Source organism: Mytilus edulis, chromosome 12, assembly GCF_963676685.1.
Source record: "Mytilus edulis chromosome 12, xbMytEdul2.2, whole genome shotgun sequence".
Taxonomy (NCBI): Eukaryota; Metazoa; Mollusca; class Bivalvia; order Mytilida; family Mytilidae; genus Mytilus; species Mytilus edulis.
The window spans coordinates 46060391-46079289 of record NC_092355.1 but is presented as its reverse complement, the minus strand read 5'-3'; the positions used below and the strand labels follow the sequence as shown (position 1 = coordinate 46079289).

The following is an 18899-nucleotide window of genomic DNA, read 5'->3' as shown; positions in this document are numbered from 1 at the left end:
TGAAAATATGTCCTCTGAAATAGGGATAATAAGGTCGATGATACAGATTTACTACTTTTCGACCCGCCAAAAACCATTCTTATAAAGGTTACTGGATAAACGATGATGTGTATTCTAATTTATTTATTATCTTTAATACGACTTTAAACAGAAGAAGGATCGTTCATTTTAATATTTGTTCGTGCTTTTAAAGGTTATTTTTTTATCATCAGCTCGCAAATTTTAATTTTCTGTATGTTTTTTTCATACAACCGCAATGGTTGTTTTCATTTAAGGTAGCACAATACAAAGATTTTTCATCCCAAATCAGACGTCTTTAAACTGATGTAATTCCACTAATCTTTCTTTAAATTTTATAAACGAGGTACCAAAAGAAAGAAGAATGATTAATCTTTCACATTGTGATAATTTCATTATGACATAATTATTACATAATTAATTGTTATGTAATTAGTTGCTATATTGTGATGTCCATACTTGAATGAATTTAGCTTCTTTGTTATTCATAGCATCCCAAAATATGTTATAGATTCTTGCACAACACAGTTTGACCTCCAAAACCGTGTCTCAGATTTCCATAAGGATTTTCTTATTCCAGGCATAGATTACCTTAGCCGTATTTGGCACAACCTTTTGGAATTTTGGATCCTCAATGCTTTTCAACTTTGTACGTGTTTGGCTTTATAAATATTTCGATATGAGCGTCACTGATGAGTCTTATGTAGACGAAAGCGCGTCTGGCGTACTAAATAATGATCCTGGTACCTTTTATAACTAGTCGGCTTTTATCTGCTTTTTGGTCGGGTTGTTGTCTCTTTGACACATTCCCCATTTCCATTCTCAATTTTATCTTATTAATTTATAGCAATGTTGCCCCAACTCAATTTTATCTCATTAATTTATAGCAATGTTGTCCCGTATAGAATTGATGTTTCATGGCATTCATTCATTCATTTACAAAATTTGCTAGTTTGTCTTATTTTTGTTTCGTTGCCAAACAAAAAAGATATATAAGTTGTTGGTGGAGTAATAATAAAAGGTTGGTTGTTACGGCATTCTCAAGGTACTGATACTGCTACTAATGCACTGGTGCTTTTTCAATATTAGAATTGTAAAGTACTGAAATGCACAAACAATGTAATGCCTTTTGCAACATTATAGTACCTCGTCAGTACAATGCAGTACTAAGGACAGCGTCGATTAATTAAAAATGTAATCCATTAAATTACAGTAACTTTGATTACTTGATGTTATCCATTCCATTACGAGTACATCTAAATTCAAATGTTCAAGATTACATTATATAAAATTGAGAATGGAAATGGGGAATGTGCCAAAGAAACAACAACCCGACCATAGAAAAAACAATAGCAGAAGGTCACCAACAGGTCTTCAATGTAGCGAGAAATTCCCGCACCCGGAGGCGTCCTTCAACTGGCCCCTAAACAAATATATACTTTTTCAGTGATAATGAACGCCATACTAATTTCCATATTGTACACAAGAAACTAAAATTAAAATAATACAAGACTAACAAAGGCCAAAGGCTCCTGACTTGGGACAGGCGCAAAAATGCGGCGGGGTTAAACATGTTTGTGAGATCTCAACCCTCCCCCTATGCCTCTAGCCAATGTAGAAAAGTAAACGTATAACAATACGCACATTAAAATTCAGTTCAAGAGAAGTCCGAGTCTGATGTCAGAAGATGTAACCAAAGAAAATAAACAAAATGACAAGTGAATCAATATTAACGCCAAAATATGCAATCTTTAATGACCTGACAACAGTATCGTAACTACTAGTATATCCCTTCTTAATAAGTCTATTCAAAGGTTTTGTTAGTTTTTGAGGTGAATACTGACACCTTTGTGCTTTATAAAGAATATTTCCATAAAAAATTGGATGTGAAATACCTGAACGTATAAGAAGTCTGCATGTTGAGCTATATTTACGAATGATGTCCTTATACCGATGATAAAATTTAGTAAATGTTTTGACTAGTTTGTGATATCGAAAACCCTGGTGTAATAATTTTCAGTAATACATAAATTTCTCTCGTTAAAATCTAAAACATTGTTACATACACGAGCGAATCGTACAAGTTGAGATATATAAACACCGTAAGATGATGACAAGGGAACGTCACCATCTAAAAATGAATAATTAAAGATAGGAAATGAAAAATCATCTCTTTTCTCATAAATTTTAGTATTCAGCTTTCCGTTAGTGATATAGATATCAAGATCGAGGAAAGGGCAGTGGTCATTGTTAGTATTAGCTTTATTTAAAGTAAGTTCAACAGGATAAATTTCTTTAATATACATACTGAAGTCGTCATTATTGACAGCCAAAATATCATCCAAATATCTAAAAGTATTATTAAATTTGTTTATCAGATGTTGTTTCGATGGGTCTTTGTTTATATTTGTCATAAATTGTAACTCATAGCAATACAAAAACAGGTCCGCAATAAGTGGTGCACAGTTAGTCCCCATTGGAATTCCGATAATCTGACGATATACGGAATCCCAAAAGCGAACAAAAATGTTATCTAGTAAAAATTCAAGAGCAAAGCATGTCCAATTGACATAGTTTTTTTGTTTATTGCTACTAAAAAATGACCTAAAAGAGTTTGAACATATATATTCATATTCTGACTTTTTAAATGCCAATTTAATTAGGTGTGTGAATTTTTTCTTAATGAGAATGTGAGGCAATGTGGTATACAGGGTAGAAAAATCAAAACTTTGAACAGATTTAAAATCACCAATATAAGCATGCAATTTATCAAGTACTTTCAACGAGTTCTTGACACCCCAAAAGTAATTAATTCCACTATTTTCGAAGGCCTTATTTGAACAATTTATTATAACGTTTCTAATCATGATTACTGTAGATCAGTTATGATTACATTGTTAACTGTGGTATTGAAAATAACTTTTTTGAACATGTGATCTTCACATAAAAAAGGCTAAATTAAGTACAAATTTGTATTTTTAATATTTTGAATATTAACAGGTTATTTATAAGAACTTAGAAAAGGAGCACTGTTTTGTTTGTTTTATATGACGACATCATTTTGTTTGACAGATTTACTGGATGTTTGGAACTTCGAAGTTAATTATACAGAGTTAAATCTGCAATTAACTTTAACAGCTGGAGAACTTTCTGCAAACAAAGGGAACAAAATTCAAAAACAGAAATATAACATCTGAAGGGCACAAGCTCAAAATGAAACTTTTGGAAAGGTAAACTATTTTAATAAAACTGTTAAAAAGACACACATTTACACCTCTATATACTCTTAAACAAGGTTATACTTTAAAAAAAAACCCCTGAAATTATGGAATAATTAATAGGATCAATAATAATGAACCATGATCAACAATAGTGAACATTAGTTTGAGGTTGTTTTTTTTTATTTATGCTGTTTAAGTCCTAAAGTGTTATGCACTTGATAATAACTTTAAACATACAACTTTTGTTTTTTTAACATTAATTTTAAAAGCTGTAGCTAACACATAAAGCTATCAGCTCAGAAACTCAGATTATCTTTATCGAATGATTTATTTATATTGTGTCTGCATTGTTTATTTTCATTGTTTTATATATGTAAACTGTATATTATTTATAATGTTTTAAGCCATTGGCCCATATGGGGGTAAAGTGCTTTTCAATAAAGTATATAACTGACTATGCGGTATGGTCTTTGCTCATTGTTGAAGGCCGTACGGTGACCTATAGTTGTTACTGTCTGTGTCAATTTGGTCTTTTGTGGATAGTTGTCTCATTGGCAATCATACCAAATCTTCTTTTTTATAAGTAGTATATCGAATGCTGTAGTCTCAAACATGTTAAACGACCGTTATTGTATTTAATTGCCATACAACACGTTTTGAATATAAGGAAGTCTAAAAAAAAAAAAAAAAAGGAAATCACACCTGTAGTTACATTCTATTGTATATATTTGATGATCAGACAGTATGAGAAGAATACTTATCCATTTCAGAACGTACGGTACTTAGCAAGTTCAAGATAAAAAAACAATGTAAAGCCTTTTCTCGACATGATTGATACGTGTGTAATGAACTTATCCATGAAATAAACTTAACCCGGAAATTTACCTTTATCCCATTACTCTTTTAAAAGTTACGAGATATAAAAACTAGAGGCTCTAAAGAGCCTGTGTCGCTCACCTTGGTCTATGTGAATATTAAACAAAGGAAGCAGATGGATTCATGACAAAATTGTGTTTTAGTGATGGTGATGTGTTTGTAAATCTTACTTTACTGAACATTCTTGCTGCTTACAATTATCTCTATCTATAATGAACTTGGCCCAGTAGTTTCAGAGGAGAAGATTTTTGTAAAAGATAACTAAGATTTACGAAAAATGGTTCAAAATTGACTATAAAGGGCAATAACTCCTAAAGGGATCAACTGACCATTTCAGTCATGTTGACTTATTTGTAAATCTTACTTTGCTGAACATTATTGCTGTTTACAGTTTATTTCTATCTATAATAATATTCAAGATAATAACCAAAAAAAGCAAAATTTTCTTAAAATTACCAATTCAGGGGCAGCAACCCAACAACAGGTTGTCCGATTCATCTGAAAATTTCAGGGCAGATTGAAATTGACCTGATAATCAATTTTACTTCATGTCAGATTTGCTCTAAATGCTTTGGTTTTTGAGTTAAAAGCCAAAAACTGAATTTTGCCCCTATGTTCTATTTTTATCTGTGGCGGTCATCTTGGTTGATTGGCCAGGTCACGCCACACATTTTTAAAAATTGAATCACCAATGATGATTGTGGCCAAGTTTGGTTTAATATGGCCCAGTGGTTTCAGAGGAGAAGATTTTTGTAATAGATTACTAAGATTTACGAAAAATGGTTAAAAATTGACTATAAAGGGCAATAACTCCTGAAGGGGCCCCGGGTCAAATGACCATTTCAGTCATGTTCACTTATTTGTAAATCTTACTTTGCTGAACATTATTGCTGTTTACAGTTTATCTCTATCTATAATAATATTCAAGATAATAACCAAAAACAGCAAAATTTCTTAAAATTACCAATTCAGGGGCAGCAACCCAACAAAACGTTGTCCGATTCATCTGAAAATTTCAGGGCAGATAGATCTTGACCTGATAATCAATTTTACTTCATGTCAGATTTGCTCTAAATGCTTTGGTTTTTGAGTTATAAGCCAAAAACTGCATTTTACCCCTATGTTCTATTTTTAGCCATGGCGGCCATCTTGGTTGATTGGCCGGGTCACGCAACACATTTTTTAAACTAGTTACCCCAATGATGATTGTGGCCAAGTTTGGTTTAATTTGGCCCAGTAGTTTCAGAGGAGAAGATTTTTGTAAAAGTTAACGACGACGGACGACGATGACGACGACGACGACGACGGACGACGACGACGACGACGACGACGACGACGACGGACGACGGACGCCGGACGCCAAGTGATGAGAAAAGCTAATGAGGTGAGCTAAACATATTAGCATATGATTTGTTTTGGTTCACTCATTTGAAGGAATTTCGAACAACAGCTGCCTTTGACAAACTACCAAAGTTGCATATCTCCCTCCCGTCAATGCTCGGCCCAAAGCTATGGCTCACTTTATAGATATTAACCAAAAATTATTAACAATTTATTAGATTACAGCTTTATCTGACAAATTTAAAATAAAAAAAAAAGGTTTCGTGTTTAACGTCGACGATGGACGACAGACAACAAACGTGTAGGGACAGCAACAGCTTGCACTGGCTCTTTGGACCAGGTGAGCTACAAACTGCAGTTATGTAATTTGGAATGGATTCTATAATTGGGAGAGGGAACTGTTAACTTCAAATAATATTTTGAGCTTGACGTATTAAATTTCATTGTATGAAATGAAATACTTATAACAGACAGTAAAGAGTAAAAGAAACCAATAGTTACTTTTAAAACATGCATATGAGGATATATAATATAGATTTGTATACCAAAGTGACCAATCGAGTTTGTCGTAAAATACGAGAAATATAGAATATTGTTGTAATGATGCAGGGGCGGATCAATCCATTTTAAAAGGGGGGTTACAACTATATGTCCCCATTCAAATGCATTGAGCGGCCCAAAAATGGGGGGGTCCAATCCCCGGACCCCCCCCCCCCCCTTGGATCCGCCAATGATGATGCTTGATTATCGAAGAATTTGCCGGAATAACATGCAAGTTATATATAACTGAATTTAAACAAATAGTTAAAACTTGCTAAAATGTACTCGATTGTTCAGTTGCTTTGCTTAAAATTGGTAACATTCTTTTTAAAGTTGTTTGACAATTCGAAGTCATATCAAATCTCCTTAGTTTTATATTCGTAGTAGTATTAACATAATACTTTTGACAAGCATATTTTAATTACTCGATTAATGGTGTATTGTGTTTTTTTTTAATTTTATTTTTATTGAAAGTTTAAGCCGCTTAACTTGTGATCACCTTTCGAAAAGGTCACATACGGGATTGTGTCTAATATTTATCAAAATCAATCTGCTGAAAAACTTTTGATTTATGTTTGTTACTTGAGGAGAAACCATTGACTAATTGTATGTGAAAAATAATTTTAGAAAAAAAACCCTAAAACTTGGATATTAATTTTGTTTCTCCAGACAAAAACCCGCTGATGGTTAAATTTTTAAATGTTCCTTCATCATGCATTAGTGTATATCAGCTCTGCTCTATCTAATTATCATTTCATAATCTAAGTGCGCATATTACTAGTGAATATTATTGAAGGCTGGCCTCATGAATATTAACGCCGGCTGCTATCGACGGCTAGATCCACACTAGTGCGCATATTGTATAATGATGTGTTTTCTTTTGATGTTTTAAACTAAAGACAATAAGCTGCAATAGGAAATATCACAATATTGTAATAATTGTTTCAATAAACTTTCACATAACTGAAATCTCGTAACAAACTACAACTTAAACTTACATAGCGCAGCATCATCTAGTCTACATTCTGTACATAATATGTTACTGTAAACGACGGGCCATTTGTATACAAATCTTCCAAGCAGATGAAAGGAATTTATTGGATTTTCTGCATATCTTTGATTTTGACTGCTGTCTGTTACAGCTGATTCTAGATCATTTAATAATCTAAAAAAAAAAACGAGGTCAAAATCATAATATATTTTGTTTGTACATTATTGGTTTAAAAAATGAAACTACGAGGAAAATTCAGAACAGAAAGCCCGTAATAAAATGGCAAAACCAAAAGCTCAAACACATCAAACAAATGGATAACAACTGTCATATTATTGACTTGGTACAGGCATTACTTATGTAGAAAAACGGTGGTTTAAACCGGGTTTTATAGCTAGCTTAAACTCTAACTAGTATGCCAGTCGCATAAAATTCTATTAAATTGACAACGATGTGTGAACAAAACACAGTAATGATAGGTAGAAATGTCAAAAGTAGGGATACAGCAGTCAATATTATGTTATAATCGTAATCACTATGTAAACAAACAAATATGTAACAGAGAAACACAAAAAGGCACACAAAAAAATAACCATAGTGAGTGAGTACAATATGATATCACCATAAACAGACTAAACAGAAAAAGTCATATTCATAAAGACAAATAAAAGAATATTAAAGATGATAAACCCAGAATCTATACTTCAAGCCCATTGTGTATCACTTGTGAAGTTGATACGAAATATTTATCAACAAGGTATTGGTACCTTCTGATTATTATTTTTTTTAGAAAAAGGAAGAGTCGACGTTCTTTGACATACCCCTGGTTCATCAACTTTCTACTCAGACACGGGTGACGTTTAAAAAGGTCCGAGAAGCAGTTGCAAGCTCTTGAATACCGCATAAGATGGTAAATACATATCCCATATGCAGGTAAAGTTAGTATTTTGCAAAACACTGTAACCAGTATATAATGTATCACAAAACATTCATATATAACAAATACAAGTATTATTTTGATTTATTTCATGTCTGTGACTTCAAAAGACTAAATAACATATATTTGCGTGCATTTTTGATAATGATCCAGATACCAGTAATTGTGAACGCTAGACATGCGTTACATCTTTAAAAAAAAACCCAAAAACAAAACTCATCACTGACGCTAGCATCTAAATTTACAAGTTTGAGCTTTCAAAAAAGCTGTGGACTGCTTCACTGTATCCTACATGTAATTTAAAGTTATATGTGTGCATGTGGTTGTTGCTTTAGTATTGGACTAGTGTTTTTTTTTTAGTTATTGATTAATATGCCAGCTATGCTGGCACTTATGGTAGAAGCATCGTTTTGGGACAAAGAACGATAACTCTTTCTAGACGACCCATCTGAAAAGTTTCGTCACTCTCGTTAAATCTCGTACGATTTTTTTTTAATGGCGGCCAAATTTAACGTTTCAACGCGATCTTGTAAAAACGGGGCAGATCGGAAAAATTTCAATGTTTAATACGACATGAATTTCTATTTGTTTGCAAAAACAAGAATTCAGAAATTTTTGTAACTTGTGAAGCTTATTTAAATTTAATTGTACCACGGAAATTACCGAAGTGAGAACAACAACATCTGACGCCATGTTTCGTCTGCTTCAACATTCCATTATCAGTGAAGTAAAAACAAATTACCTAAAAATCACAGGTACTTCATTTAAAAGTCACACAATCTCAGTTAACGATAACATATTTAGTGTAAAAGTTCCGTCCAGGCATGGGAACACAGAAAAGAACTCCGCAAGCAATACATTTCGGATTTTTTTTTTATAAAGGCCATGCGGCATGAGGGGTAAACTACGGTGCACTGGTTGACCACGACTACTTATGTTCATCTGCCACATTATTCCCCAAATCAAGGAACAGTGATAATTATACTGTTGACTGGTTGTCACGGTTATTCATGGAGTCAATGGCGAATCCAGCATTTTTCATAAAAGGGGGGGGGGGGGCGCTGACGGGGTGCTCCAGTCATGCTTCAGGCTTCAGTGATTACCTATATAATCAACATTTTTTTCCAACGGACCCCCCCCCCCCCCCCCTCTGGATCCTATGGTAGCCCACAGACTAATTCAAAATTTAACAAAAGTTTAGAACACAAACAAATATTCAAATAATTCACAATCTTCTAATTCTGTACTTCTTTGGCAAAATCTCAACAAATCTTTTCTATGATTATGTCTCACCTTATACAGCATGTACAGTCCCAGGAGATGGAAACTGTTTTGTTTTCTCCCTCTTAGTTTATTCATAAAAGGAGATTTGAGTCTGAGTAGTACATTTAGAACTGACTACTGTATATATTGTATGCTCCCATATTGACCAAAATTGGATTTTATTGGAAGATGGATTTATTTTAACCCATGAGAATGAGAACTTTGATAGGTATATACAGGGCATGTTACTTGGAAGTATGTGGGCTACATCCTTTAAAATTCAAGCTGCAACAGTGGCCTGCATATTTTATGCATCAGTTTAAACCTGATCAAAACATTTTCACTCTACCAAGTACTTTATCGCTATATCACTATCAGGTTCACATTTCAACCTATTTAGCAATACACACTTATGGTTATATAACCTCACAGTACCAAAATTATACTCAGTAACCAAATTGCACCTATTCAGCAAAAAAACCCTTCAAAAATTTTACTAAGTTTGCTTTCGCCATGTGAAGTTATCTTATTATCATCTTTTTAAAATGAGCAAATTAAATTTGTTACCAGCATCCTTTTCTTAAAAAAAAATAGTTTAAAGTATTAAATAATGTCAAATTGTTTGAAATATTTGAAGAAATAAAACAAAATTTATGTTTATATTCCAGTTTTAAGGATTTGAAAGTAACCATACATGTAATGATGTATGGAATTTGGGTACTCACCTCATTACAGTATCATGGATTGTTTAGATGTAATTTCAAACCCATTTTTCAATGACTCTACATGGACTCAAAATTCAAATGGTGTATCTATATTGTAAACAAGGATAGTCTACAAAATTAGCATAGAATAAACTTTTGTCTGGTACATAAAAAAAGTTGGTAAAAAACTGAAAATTTAGGTGCAATTTGGGTATTCTCATGTTAGCAACTTCACAACAGAACTACAAATTTGTTTTCATGACCAAAACAAAAAAAAGTACAAACCTAAAAGCAATAAAATGCTTCGCCTTGCACAGCCTGATACAACCTCAGATGTATGTTTAGCATATTAAATATATTTATGTCAGTTAGAATCAAACATGTTTTAATTTTGGATCCTTTAAACTTCAATATGGACTAATTTAAAAACAGGTATCAGGTGAACCCACATATTTCTATTCAGCAGCAGTCTCTAACTACATATATCTCCTTAATTTCATATGATAGTAAGTCCTAAAAAATATTGAAAATGTGTACATTTAATTTTTTTTCTAGCTTCTCTCATGTGAAAGCAGTACCTTTTTTGTCACTATTTATGTGTTGCGTCTAAATAAGAATTGTAACACTTTATAGTGACTGAACAGGTTAAACAAATACTTCTCAAGAAACAGAAAAAGAAGAGAACTTAAAACAGCACCAGCCATGCCAGTATATGTATGAATAAAAACTCAGATCAGAATAGCATGGACAATATGTTAGTTCTAATGTACTTGTGAATATATTGTGAGGAAAGATATCAATAATTCTGCAGATAATGCAATTTTATCAAGTGTTTTGTACATTTTCTGAAGTGTTCATAATCAGTGAAACTTTCAAACAGGCTAAACTAAATTTTTATTACTGAAAGTTTCAAACAATGACAAGTGTTTTATTTACCAAATAACTCATGTGTTTCTGTGAGAACAAACAATCATGTGTAATTTTTGGAATTGAAGGGAAAGAAGATCCTTTTGCAGTGCACTTGAGCAGGTCAATTGTGAATATATACTTACTAAATATATTTTCTTCATCATGATACTCACATAGACATTATCAAGAAGTACATATCATTGGAAAAGTGCACAAATTACAGATAAAATATTAAATAAAAAATACCCTATTTTGAGTGCATCTCCTGCCAAATCACTATTTGTTGCATCTATATATAATACTAGACGAGTATAATCAATGTAAATAAGGTAATTTTTGGAAGAAAACCCCAAAATTTGGAAAAGAACCCTCCCCAATAATGTTGTACCAAAATCAATTCTAATCTTCCTTTTGTGTATTAAAGTTTCATAGAGATCCATTCACTTATACTCAAGTTATTGTCTAGAAACCAAATGTGTCTTCTTGAAAACAACTATGACACAAAAATATGACATGATTACTTTTGTATGCTTGTATTATAAAAAAAGAAGATGTGGTATGTTTGCCAATGAGACAACTATCCACAAAAGACAAAAATGACACAAACATTAACAACTATAGGTAACCGTACGGCCTTCAACAATGAGCAAAGCCCAAACCACATTGTCAGCTATAAAAGGTCCCGATAAGACAATGTAAAACAATTCAAACAAGAAAACTAACGGTCTTATTTATGTAAAAAAATGAAAGAAAAAACAAATATGTAACACATAAACAAACGACAACCACTGAATTACAGGCTCCTGACTTGGGACAGGCACATACAAAAATAATTGTATTTCCCATTTCCATTCTCAATTTTATTTTGCTGCCATTTAAAAACTTGAAAAGTAAGCTACATCCTGTACATGTAACAAAAAAAAATATATATGCAAAAAATAACATAAAACCGACTCTTAATTAGTACAAAAAATTGATGTAGAATTCACAAACTGACGATGATCAGAATTACAAATGTTTGTTTATTAGAGTCTGATTTTTTTTCACGAAAGCCCTTCAGCGCTATCAATTAAACTTATAATAGTCAAAATTTAACACTAGTTTAAAGGTATATCATAACAAATTGGCAAATACAGCCTTATTATCACCTTAAAAACTAGTTCAAATAATTATGACGTCTGGCAAGGCTATTTTAATTTTTTTTCTGGGACGCCTTCCTGCGATGTGGGATCAAAAAAAGTCAAAATCGAAAAATACCCACAGCAGACGGCATGATTATCTGGACTACTTAAAAACTACTGTGTACGGAGTTACATGTGCGGTTTGGGAAGTTTTATGTTTTTAGATATATAAAAGTTCAATTTATTTTGCATTTCTGAAAGATAAAATCATTTTTGGTCAATATCAAAATATTTTTTTTGTCGTATGCTTGAATAGATTTTTTATTCATCAATTTGGGAATCAGAATATTTTTTTCAGGAAAAATACCATTACCCCTCATGCCTTTTCAAGTTCAATGTTCGTTCCCTACACATTTTCCATCTGAACTTATAATTTTATTTTAGACATAAACAATATATTAATGTAGCCTAGGACATTCGTTCTGAACATGCATGAAATATTTGCCACTGGACGTTAAACAACCAACAACCTAATCTATATTTAGGACATTGTCTTAGTACAAAGCTGGCATTTAAGGTAGCGCCTTCCTCATATTATAAAATGGATTTACTTTAAGAGTATGTGTTATCATATACCCATTCTTGTTGCAGATTACCAAAGCAAATAAACACGTGTTAATAATTGATATTTTAGTAATAAATTTCAGTGTGCAATATATTCATAGTAAAACGAATATGAATTAATTACAGTTGATCGGAACTGAAATACACATAGTCAGTTTTCCGGCATGTGTTGCCTTATCCTGAGACGAGCATAGTCTAATAGTCTAATAAAAATATTTATTTTATTTAATCCAATTGCTGCTGCTGTATCTCAGCCACATCATATAGCAACCAATTGGAATCTATATGTGATTATTTTTAGATGGCGTGTATGTCAATTGAAACTAACGGTGTAACACAACTAATTTGGGGCCTGCCAGAAAGCACGTACCAGAAAGTAGTACATATTTAACAAAATAGTTCCTCACATGAGTGTCACTTCCAAAATGTGTAGAATATGTATGTATTTTTGGTATCAAATGAAAGCTGAATAACTGTTGATCATTGTAGAACACTTTTTGACTTATTTTGAAAATTTGAAAATTTGAAAAACTGCATCAAATTTTGCCAGTTTGTCAGATCTGAAGTACCTGTTTTGGTACATCCGAAGTTCCGGGAACCAGTTCTTTCTTATATGTCATTAAAGGTATGTTGATTTTTTTCACTTAAATGACTATAATTATACATGATATGTGAAAGGGAAACAAAGTAGTTTCGAAATCACTTCTCAACAAACTAGGTGTCTTATTTTCACCGGTGACATTGCTTTGTAAGAAAACACGAAATATGAGCTACAAACTCCATAATACATAGCACATAAATTTGTTTTGAAAATGGAGTTTAAAGTTTAACTCAACACAGTTGAAATATTTCTTGACTTGTAAAAAGAAGACTAAAATGAAAAATAGCACTAAAGGGATGATATCATTAGGGATGCAACTGAATATAAATGTAAGAAGTATATTTTTCAAGATCAAGAACAGTACCTGAAAGATCTTATAACGGGAAATCAATTAGTCTATTCCTATTTGAGTGAACAAACTGATTTTTATGGCATAAATTTCACAAAACTCAAGTGAATGTCGGCTACTCCCGATTTTTGACGTAAAGTTGTTTGTTATTGCTTCAATCATTCCATTTTTTTTATATTAAGTAAGAATTGTCATTAACACTAAAATGAGTATTCCTATAAGTGTGTGTTACATTTTGTACTTTCTGAATAGGAAACACTGAATTGTTTTATGGAGAGACAAAGATTCACGCCAGTTTATTTAACCTTCCTGCAAATTGATTGGCCAAACTCATCAAGAATGTTATATAACTCTAAAAGCAATGAATGATAATATACATTACATAACAATGTTTTATTTTTTTGCCTTTTAAACGATCTATCAACCAACCTGGCCTTCATTACTACGTTTTTGTAAGAGACGACACTTGGTGTGACTTCTAGAATAACTACATGTACTTAACAAACTAACAGTTATTTTTTCTGGTTTTTTTTCTGTATATACATTTATTTTTTTGTTATTTTTTTCTCCATGTTAAAGACGACTTTAATGTTAGACATGATCTGTCATCCATTACAAATGCATAATTCGTCAGTTATGCATGATGTTCTGAAATTTCCTTGTCACTAATATCGTCAACGTCACGTACATGTTCGAACGTTACCAGTCATTTTAAGGGACGACATCAAAAGATCGATGTAGGATAAAAAAAAACTTAAATCAAATAGTTTAGGGGTGGGGGGGGGGGGGGGGTTCAACATTGCTGCAAGTTTTGTTAATCCAAAATCGATTTTACCTATATAGGTAAATCAATTTTTCCCAAATTAAATTAAGAGGGGTGGGGGGGGGGGGGGGGGGGGCGGGGGTCAGTGAAAAAACTATGTGAATTAAGTTTTTTATCCTACATTGAACTTTTGTGCTGTCCCTAATTGTAACCTGTGATTCACGATTTAACACGGCTGTGTTTAACTATTTTACCGATTGCATTCTATAGGCAAAATACGTCTGCAACTAAATGAACTTCCCACAAACCAATTATGCTTAATTTATGATAACAAGGACAATATGTCATTATACGTTTAGACTAAAACAATATTAAGTTTTCTTTTTTGAAGTGCATTTTAAGTACGGTGTAGACATATGAGAGCCAGCAGATATTTTTCAGAAACCTTCTATCCGCAACGATCACACTCGTTCGTTGGACATCTTACAATTAGGTTTATTACATTGAGTTTTAAAATATTGTTTTTAAGGGTTAATTAAAATGAAAGAGGTCATACCATCCTACTGAGTACCGATATTCCACAATAGCAATACATTTTCACAATAAGATGTAATGCGCAGTTATTAAACAACAACTGTATAACTATAGACCTCACTATAGTACTAATCAGCAGTGAAAAAACTATGTGAATTAAGTTTTTTATCCTACATTGAACTTTTGTGCTGTCCCTAATTGTAACCTGTGATTCACGATTTAACACGGCTGTGTTTAACTATTTTACCGATTGCATTCTATAGGCAAAATACGTCTGCAACTAAATGAACTTCCCACAAACCAATTATGCTTAATTTATGATAAAAAGGACAATATGTCATTATACGTTTAGACTAAAACAATATTAAGTTTTCTTTTTTGAAGTGCATTTTAAGTACGGTGTAGACATATGAGAGCCAGCAGATATTTTTCAGAAACCTTCTATCCGCAACGATCACACTCGTTCGTTGGACATCTTACAATTAGGTTTATTACATTGAGTTTTAAAATATTGTTTTTAAGGGTTAATTAAAATGAAAGAGGTCATACCATCCTACTGAGTACCGATATTCCACAATAGCAATACATTTTCACAATAAGATGTAATGCGCAGTTATTAAACAACAACTGTATAACTATAGACCTCACTATAGTACTAATCAGCAATGACCATTAAAAATTAATAATATTGCTAAAGACTTAGTTGCTGTCCATTCGTTTGATGTGTTTTATCATTTGATTTTGCCATTTGATTAGGGACTTTCCATTTTGAATTTTCCTCGGAGTTCAGTATTTTTGTGATTTTACTTTTCCTGCGAGTGGCACTGATATAAGTGTATTTTTGTCTAATTTAATGATCCAGCAAAGGTCACAACAACATCAAAAACACATATTCTATGAAAAAATAGCATATTATATCAAAGGCCAATTTAAGACATGGGGAAATTTACTACTATAGGTCACTGTGTGGCCTTCTACAATGAAAAAAAAACCCACACCGCGTTGTCAGCTATAAAAGGCCCCGAAATGATAAAGTTCAAACAAATTTAAACGAGAAAACTAACCGCCTAATCTGTGTTCAAAATAATCAATGAAAAAAAAAAATACACAGCAACAAACTACAACCAAAAAATTACAGGCTCCTGACTTAGGACAGGCACTTACAGAATGTGGCTGGGTTAAACTCTTGAAGGCGCCAGCCCTCCCCTAACCCTGGAGAGTGGTGTTACAGTGCAACATGAGAACAAACTATCAAAAGCATCGAAAAAGGCTTAACTCATCAGATGAATACAAATAGAAATAATCATCTAACTAAAACAAAGAGTGGATGTGGATGGGTACTTATACATCCCCACAACAAACATTCTTCAAGTTCAGGTTTGAGAGTACTCGCAGCTACTGACAGTTAGTTCAAAGCCAATAACAACTCAAGAAAAGAATCACCCATCAAAGACTTAAATATCAATCAGTACACATCCAATATTTATTATCCATAGCTATAGGGTCGGTCGAGAACAAAACTTTAATTATCTTTTTTTGATATATAGGGTATCCAACCATGGCTCAAAATCATTACAGGCACAGAAAAAAAAAAACCACAAAAGGCAATGGAACATCATTGGTATTGCTGTTCACCATCTCAAAGTCACAGTGAAGGGGTTCACAGTAGAGCAAAAACGTACTGCAATTTTACGGTGGCCTCTAGAACCGGTTTAAGCGGAAATCTTTGCAAACTGACTATCACACAACAATATATTGAAGAAAAAAGCTATGAAGATCTATGAAGAAATATCAATAAAAACAATATAGCAAAGAATTCTGACATTTGATGTCTAAATTTGGCCCTGCAATCACACTGACAAAACTATATAAACATTTCGGAAACCAGGCGATACATCGAGATGCTAGTATGTGTTTGATAACTGGATGAAAAACAACGAGCGTATAGGGCATCTATATTTTGTTAAATTTCGCCGAGTAGTCTCAGAAGAGAATGTTTTTGTAAAAGTTTACGGACGACGACGACGGACGACAAGTTGTGAGAAAAATAAAAGAGATAAGGTTTGGAAAATTGTTGGCATGATACACATTTGTAGCAAAGTTTCTCGACAGATATAGCTAGTCATAGCAGTTTTGACCATTGCTCTTAGTAAAAAAGTTATAACATTATTTCAAATAGAAGTAGTCCTTAGCATTTTCGTCGAGTGTATCTAGGAAAATTCCAATAAAAAAAATAAAAAAATGTAACAAGAAATTGTGGTCATAGGAAATCCTGGCCTGCACTAAAAGCCCTTATTTAGAATATCACTTGAAAGATCACACAATGAGCATAGGTACCATATGCTCAAGTTGATTTTCCTACAACAACTTCATGGTAAACTTCCCTGACCAAACCTTATAAGGGACGGACGAGCGGACGGTCAAACAGAAAGAAAAACATAATGCACCCTTCTATCGGAGGAGGATATACAAATCATCACCAAAGAAACCAGTCTTTTTGATAATTACACCTTACGCCAGCTTTTTTTCTACCTAAGACTTATTTGCTCGAATCAAAACAGTAGTGAGGCCAAATTAGTAACGCAGTTTAAGATATTTCATTAAACGGTGTACCCAATCTTGGTCAAGGCATTTATGCATTGTAAGGTCTTGTATTCTTCAAGAGACTTACAAATCTATTATGTATATTCTAAAATTCTTTAAAAAAAAAGTCTGTGATAAAGGTAATTGCTTACAGTATAGGCCTATAAAAATAAATACACTTTGAGTATCTTGTACGCTTATTTAAAGTCATAGTTACATATTATATTGACAGGGCAATCTATAAACAACAGACAGTTGACAAAGGTTTTACAAATGATGATGATGAATGCATTCAATGAACAACATGTAAAATGTCAATTAAATAAAAAATAAATTCAAAGAAAGTATATTTGAATTAAAAAAACGGCAAACGATAAAAAATATTCCCTACCTTTGAAGTTCTAAAGATATTGATCTCTGATCTCTGATTTGGGCCCCAATGTATTTTTTAAATGCCCGGAGTAACTTCCCTTCTTCATTTGCCAAAATTGATAGTTTATATACAGACGTAAATATTTCGCCTTGTAGAATATGAAATAATAAACCACAAACGAATGAAAAATTCCACAAAAAAATCATTCCTCTGTCCAAAGGGCCTCAAGATTCAGCTGTTTTGTCGTGATGTGCATTTATACCAATTCGAATAAGTAAAGGCAGTTAAGTATGACAAATTAACAATATGTGATGGATTATTTAAATAGTGAACTTTTTGTAAGACGATTTAGTGTTTTATTAGCTGTTTGACTGTACCATCTGTGTACGCGTACATACCTGATTGATAACTTGTTGTATCCGTTGACGTGGATTAAGTCCATCAAATATAAAGTCGATATTGTCGTTTGAAGAATGTTGCGGAGTTTGTCAAAAGTTAAGCGCAAAAGGTACATACTTTTTGTTATAATTTAAACTGTTGTTAATTCACACGGCAAACTTATAAATTATGTCTGCATATATGTAATAAAAAGCTTGATTATAGCGTTACTCAAATATGGCCGTCTTTCGTTGTATCGAGATCGCAGAGAATAACATGCATTGGTTAAGTATTGTGTAATGATCGTGGAAGATCTGGTATTGAAGCATGAAGGAAACCTGAATGAGAAAATTCGTGCATGGTCAATAAATATCTATAGTTTTTTATATTCATAACGACAAATTGAAAAAAAATAAAGCTGTATGACATTATGATCAGTCTCTTAGAAAATCAATCAAAAAGGAAGACTGCTCTTCAACATTTCAATGACAGAATCAAATGTAAACGAACATATTTTTCTCATTATTTAAGTGACTAAATTACTATGATCTGACCAATGACGTTCTTGTTCATACTACTTTGTCGCTAGCAGAACTATAGAACATTAACGGGTGTTATACACTAGTTATGAATATAACAATAAGGAGACGTGTAATAATGAGACAACTACCCAACAAAGATTCAAACAAAGTTGATGTATGCAATTAAAGGCAATTGTAAGTCCTTCATCAATGAGAAATACCAGTACCGTATTGTTGGCTATATAAGGACCA

The 18899-nt window shown here is 32.6% G+C and overlaps 1 protein-coding gene across 2 annotated transcripts in view; it reads right to left on the bottom strand.

The window, feature by feature from the left end:
* Window positions 1–18103, bottom strand: part of LOC139498595 (prolyl 4-hydroxylase subunit alpha-1-like) — a 64655-nt gene extending 46552 nt beyond the window's left edge. Inside the window, exons 1-2 of one of the 2 annotated variants that reach the window (XM_071287056.1) lie at window positions 17767–18103; window positions 6995–7161 (exon numbers count right to left, since the gene is read on the bottom strand). In XM_071287056.1, coding sequence (XP_071143157.1) covers window positions 6995–7161; window positions 17767–17954 — 355 coding nt within the window. In that variant the 5' untranslated portion in view covers window positions 17955–18103. The remainder of the gene's footprint in view (window positions 1–6994; window positions 7162–17766) is intronic. The other variant, XM_071287055.1, reaches the window with a different exon arrangement.
* Window positions 18104–18899: the final 796 nt, after the last annotated feature.